The sequence below is a fragment of the Mytilus trossulus genome, chromosome 6, assembly GCF_036588685.1.
Source record: "Mytilus trossulus isolate FHL-02 chromosome 6, PNRI_Mtr1.1.1.hap1, whole genome shotgun sequence".
In the NCBI taxonomy this organism is placed as follows: domain Eukaryota; kingdom Metazoa; phylum Mollusca; class Bivalvia; order Mytilida; family Mytilidae; genus Mytilus; species Mytilus trossulus.
The window spans coordinates 77,106,591-77,112,890 of NC_086378.1; the positions used below are offsets into that span (position 1 = coordinate 77,106,591).

The 6,300-nt window shown below is 34.5% G+C and overlaps 1 protein-coding gene across 1 annotated transcript; it reads right to left on the reverse strand.

Annotated features, from left to right (window-relative positions):
• Nucleotides 1–2,587: 2,587 nt before the first annotated feature.
• Nucleotides 2,588–4,268, reverse strand: LOC134723758 (uncharacterized). Its single transcript, XM_063587306.1, has one exon. It carries the CDS (start codon nucleotides 4,003–4,005, stop codon nucleotides 2,719–2,721), a length of 1,287 nt encoding a protein of 428 aa, XP_063443376.1. The 5' UTR covers nucleotides 4,006–4,268; the 3' UTR covers nucleotides 2,588–2,718.
• Nucleotides 4,269–6,300: the final 2,032 nt, after the last annotated feature.

Consider the following 6,300-nt stretch of genomic DNA (forward strand, 5'->3'; position numbering starts at 1 on the left):
GTTTCGTGCGAATGTGATGAATACCTAACGGCTTTTGTATGAATTGCAGCAAGTCATTAATAGAGACATCATGCAGAGAAGTTGATGTATAATGACGATGACCATGACTGCGTCTACGTCGAGGAGTCGATTTGAAAATATTCATCACATTCACTGAGTTACACGAAGGACTAGATAGAATACCTATACCATCAATTTTGTCATTGCAGCCATAAGTTCCCAATTGTCTTATCCAGTAGTCTTCATTTTGTCTACGGAGAGTCGTTAAAAGTTTAGGATTGTTAGAGCTATGGTATATTTTTTCGATAATGCGAACTGTCATAGAAACGATGGAATGATCGGGCTGATTGAAATGCTGGTATAGAATGTCGTTAGCATTGAGGGTAATGTCTGATGTATGACCGCACATACGTTTGTTTAGCCTTCCTTTCGTTTCACCGACGTATACCAATCCGCAAAGGTTGCACTCTAATCCGTAGACGACATTTATCGATTTACAATTCAGATCATCGTAACTTCTGGTAAAATATGACTTCTTGGTCAAATTGCTAGTGAATTCAGCATCTGTAATTAAGTTTTGCAGCCTTTGGTCTCACATTTTGAAATCCGACAGTGTTGTACTGCGTCATCAAAAACCAAAATGTCTTTAAGGAGAACTGAACATATATGTAAATGTGTAATATTGTTATTGTTTGTTGTTTATATGTGTAATATCGATAGTGTTTATAATAATTGTTTATTGATATTCCTATATCCTTTCCATCAAAAGTTTTGTTTTTTTATCATTTTATTCAAGCGCAAGTCTGGAAATTTGTTGATGTTCTCTAGCTTTAGTTTGATTCAACCATATTTTATGAAAAATTTTCACAATGCTTATAAATATTAAACACAGATCAAGATCGATATTGAGTGGTATCACTTTCACCTCCCTAGAGTTTATCATTTCCATGCAAACTTTACCTTGCCTCTACCAAATATCATAAAACAGTTACACAATATTTGTTACCACTGAATACAGATTAAGTGTTTTGGGTGGCATCCCTTTTAGGATTTTTGAGGTACAAATGTATGTCTCTTTATAAACAGAACACAAATGCTGAATTAACTGTGTTTTGAAATAAGGCATTAGTCCCATTTTAAGGAGTCAGTTGTTGGTGGTTAATATTGACTGTAATTTATGTGATTCTTGTTGAGTCAGATGTTGGTGGTTGATATGGTCTGTTATGCTGTGCTGTGTTTTTATGATTCTTGTAGAGTCGGGTATTGGTGGTTGATATGGTCTGTTGTACTTTGCTGTATTTTAATTTTTTAGTGATTCTTGTAGAGTATGGTATTGGTGGTTGATATGGTCTGTTGTACTATGCTGTATTTTGAGTGATTCTTGTTGAGTCAGATATTGGTGGTTAATATTGTCTGTTGTACTGTGCTGTATTTTTAGCTCACCTGACCTGAAAGGTCAAGTGATCTTTTCTCATCATTTTGCGTCCATCGTCTGTTAACTTTTACAAACAAATTCTGCTCTGAAACCAATGGCTCAAATTTAATAAAACTTAGCCACAATCATGAGGGTATCTAGAATAAAATATGTGTCCAATGACCCCAACTGCCAAACCAACATGGCCGACATGGCTAAAAATAGAACATATGGGTAAAATGTAGTTTTTGGCTTACATAAACATAAAGCATTTAGAGCAAATCTAACTGATGGCAAAATTGTTCATAAATATAAATTTTCAGAAATATCAGACGAATCCCACAACCCGTTGTTAATTGCTGCCCCTGAGTAAGAAATTCTGCAGTTGTTTGGTAATGTTTTAGATATCTTTATAATATTTATGATTTTAACCTTATTTTACAGGATTTTCAAAGCATCAGCTAACACAGGTGAGCGACACAGGCTCTTGAGAGCCTCTAGTTAAAAATTCTTGTTGAGTCAGGTGTCGGTGGCTGATATTGTCTGTTGTGCTGTGCTGTATTTTTAGTGATTGATTTTGAGTCAGGTGTTGATGGTTTTAGTGTACATTTTTTTTTGGGGGGGGGGGGGTGTTCTTGATGATTAAAGTATCGATGGTTGATATCTGTTGTACTGTGCTGTACTTTTAGTGATTCTTGTTGAGTCCAGTGTCGGTGGTTGATATGATCTTCTATATTTTGCGGTATTTTTAGTAATTCTTGTTCAGTCAGGTGTTGGTGGTTGATATGGTTTGCTATTCTGTGCGGTATTTTAAGTGAATCTTGTTGAGTCAGGTGTCGGTGGTGGATATGATATGTTGTACTGAGTTGTATTTTTAGTGATTCTTGTTGAGTCAGGTGTCTAATAGCTCCATAAATACAACGGTTTCGACTTAATCTACTCCTTATACATGTGTTAACGCCGGTAAATAAAATCAAGTTAAATCTAAGCTATGAAATATGGTATATACATGTTGCAGAAGACAATATACAAGTGTTTATTTTCAAAGACAATACCATTTCAGCAATACCCAACACATGATTTTCACAATTGAAGCTATTCGATGATGATATTTAAATTTCAGGTGGATTTGTCACATTGTGTCAGTCACTCTTCAATTTTGAAATTCTGCGCGAATCATATTGCAGAGACAAATGAGCATATCTTTATGTCCTATATATGCTATTTATACATTGCAAATTACTTAAAACGTTTTATATACAATCTTTTTTTACATCTCCGTTTATTTTCTTCGCCGAAGCATGTTAGTAGTTTTGCTTACATACATTTTCTATTATGTCTCGTAATTGATTTAATTCTTGAAAACAAAGATGACATCGAGAACTAGGATTTGGTGCATGTAATTGTTGTCCGACTTGTTCCTTATTTCCTCCACCATCTTTTGGTGTGATATGAATGTGTTTAACTAGAACTGTTGGTTTAGTAGCCTTAATTTTAGGCTTTGTTAACATGCTTTGAAGTCGTATTTCACGTTCTTTACGTTGCAATTCTGCATTTTTCCTTTCCAATTCAATCAAATCTCTGAAAACCTGCTGTCTAATACAGTAAACAGGGTATACAGTTCTTTCTATAAGCACACTATCTTTTCCCCCGTAAGTATACGTCATATAGAGTGGCAAGCAATCGAGATTTCCACTGGCGAAATGAATAGGACCAAATGCTGACTGCAAAAGGTTTTCGTTGTACAAATGGTCACTCGAACTAGAATTTATTTTACTACTTTCCCATGAACCCAAGTCAACAGTTTGATGAACTGCTGTAATTGAAACCGAGGCATCAATGGCTGTATGATTATTTTCAATGGCATTTATTAATAACCAGTTGTCAATTTTGTGTTTCCCCACAACAACATCGGGTATCACTCCCCATGGATAATTGAAATCTGTAATAAAATAATCTTGTCCTGAGGGCGGGTGCTTTTTAGAGTCTTCTTTTATCTGTAGTATTTTGTCATACGTGGAAATATCTTTTGATGTAATATTTTCAATGTCAAAGCGACATCCTGATATGAATATAACGTTTTCATCTGGAATAACTTGTCTATGCTTGTCAATCAAATAAAGAGAGCTTTTTAAGTCAGCTGTGAAGAGAATATCAGCATTTGCATAACCAACGTACTTCGATTTGAAACTTCGTTGTATGACTGATAAAAAATTACGTAAAATGGGCGTTCCGTCTAATGTAGAATGCTCAATCGGGAAAACTTTCCATCCGTTTCTTATAAATGTATCTCTTACATTTTTGTATTCATCACTTAAAAAAAGCACAGGTAATATATCAGAACCTAGTGTTCTCCAGTTATTCATGGTGTTATTGTACACGATATTTCGCCTTTCGGTAGGCACAAATGTTGTACACAGGACGAGAAACCACGTATTTGTACTGTCTTCCATTCCTCTATTTGTATGATTTGAATTATACAGATGCTTTACTACGATACAAAAATTTAGCAAAGCAATTGACAGCAAAACTATCCACAAGATTTTGTATATAAAACGAACAATACGCGCAATAACTCGCACACACATCATGGAGACATATTTCTATCTTTAAATGCAATCCTGCAAATATATAGAAATAATTACATTCCTCATATGTTTCAGAAGAATCTGCTATTTTGACTGGATAACAGTGCTTGTGCGTCATACTAAATTTCACCTTTATGTCCCAATGCAGTTTAATACTCATGATGACACGTGATATCACAAAAAAGTGCACATGGTTTTTAAAGAAATGAACGATTTCATTATCTTAGCGAAAAAATGCAATTATAAGTATTGAATGCTTCTTTTTGTAATTTCATAGGGTTGTTAAAGCGTTGATCATGACCGTGGGCAGTTTTTAGAATGAAGCACGGAAGTGCTTCATACAAAATGGACTTCGGTCAACGCTTTTAAACACAAATGAGCTACGGTTTGTAAAGAGGAGCATTCAATTCTTAATAGATATGATTAAACGGATTTTCCATATCCTATAGAACCTATAATTCACTGGTTGTTGTTAGTTGATGTGTTACATATTTGTTTTCCGTTCATTTTTTTCTTTGTAAAAAAATTAGACCGTTAGTTTTCTCGTTTGAATTGTTTTACATTTGTCATTTATGTTGGGGCCTTTCATAGCTCATTATGCGAAATAGGTTTTGCTTTTTTGTTGAAGGCCGTACAGTGACCTCATAGTTCAGTGTTACCGGGTAATTTCTGTGTAATTATGGTCTCTTGTGGAGAGTTTTCTCATTGGCAATCATACCGCATCTTCTTTTTTATATTGTGGGATTGTTAATAAATAATGTAACATACTGATCAATGTTCATATACATTGTATATGTCAACACAGACAAATTTAAAGGTACAGGATCTCGATCAACAATAATAAGCGTTAAGGTACAGCATCTAGGTCAACATTTGCAACCAAGTTTTAAGCCAAAGAGATTAACCCTGACAAGTGTTCAGGTACTTTAGCTAGGTCAACAATGACATGTGTTGCTGCACATCCTTTAGGTCAACGCCAACAAATGTTCGGGGATATCGGTATAAGAAGATGTGCCACAGTGCTGTGAGTGCCAATGAGACAAATCTTCATCCAAGTCACAATGTGTAAAATTACACCATTATAGGTCAAAGTACGACATTCGAAACAGAGTCGTGGCTTACACCGATACACCGAACAGCAAGCTATAAAGGGCCCGACAAAAGATCAGTGTGAAACCATTCAAACAGAAAACCAACGAGAAACGCTTATGAGCCACATCAACAAATTACGACTACTGTACATCAGGTTCCTGACAAAGGACAGGTGATAACAAATGCAGCGGGGTTTTAATAAATGCCAACATTCACCCTAACCCGAAAGAATAGTGTAACATCACGACAAAGCAAGACATACTATAAAATATCATGAAATAACTTAATCAAAAGGTATAAAAAACATGTGTACATATACTGATCGAATTAATTTGATCTATGACACTGTAAATGCAATTAATACAAAAAAAGAAGGGGGAGATATAAAACGATATCAGAAAGACAACCTTAAACTTGAACAAAATGCCGCCAAAAGAAATAATGAAGGTAAATAGAAATAGTTTTGTTGAAAGAGAGGGGTGAAAGATACCAGAGGGATAGTTCACTCATAGATCTAACAACGCTATAATTAAAACAGAAATAGACAAACAGACAAATTATAGTACATACGTCACAACATAGAAAACTAAAGACAAAGCAACACGAACCCCACCAAACAAAACCAACTGGGGGTAATCTAAGGTATACATGAAGTTAGGAAATATATATTCTACAACAAAAAAGCTTTTTTTGTTCATAGTACGAGAGCAGAAGTGAAATTTTAAAAGTGTTGGGATATAGTATCAAGGTCAACACTGACGAGAGATAAGCTTCAACTTGCCCCTAAACAATGAATACTTGTTCAGTGAAATTGACGCCAGACTAATCGCCGAACGATACAGCTTAGCCATGGTTAAAAAAAAATATTTTAGACTTACGAGGGCAAGATGGGTGCATGGCTTTAGATAAGGTGCTTATATTTCATTAAATAAATACGAAAATGAGAAAAAAATCTTATGTAGTAATGATCTACTTACTTGTATAACATAGTGACATCCACTTTATTGTATATCATTACATACAAATGTATGGTTTTATAGTTTTTAGATGATTAGCAAATGATAAAATTTTAACAGTATAAGAAGATCTAATCACAATAGGTTATAACGCATTTAAACATGACAATAAGACTATTAAAACTTAATTTAAATAGGTGTACCAGATGACAATATGATAACAAACATTTAATTAAGGAATGTACGAGGT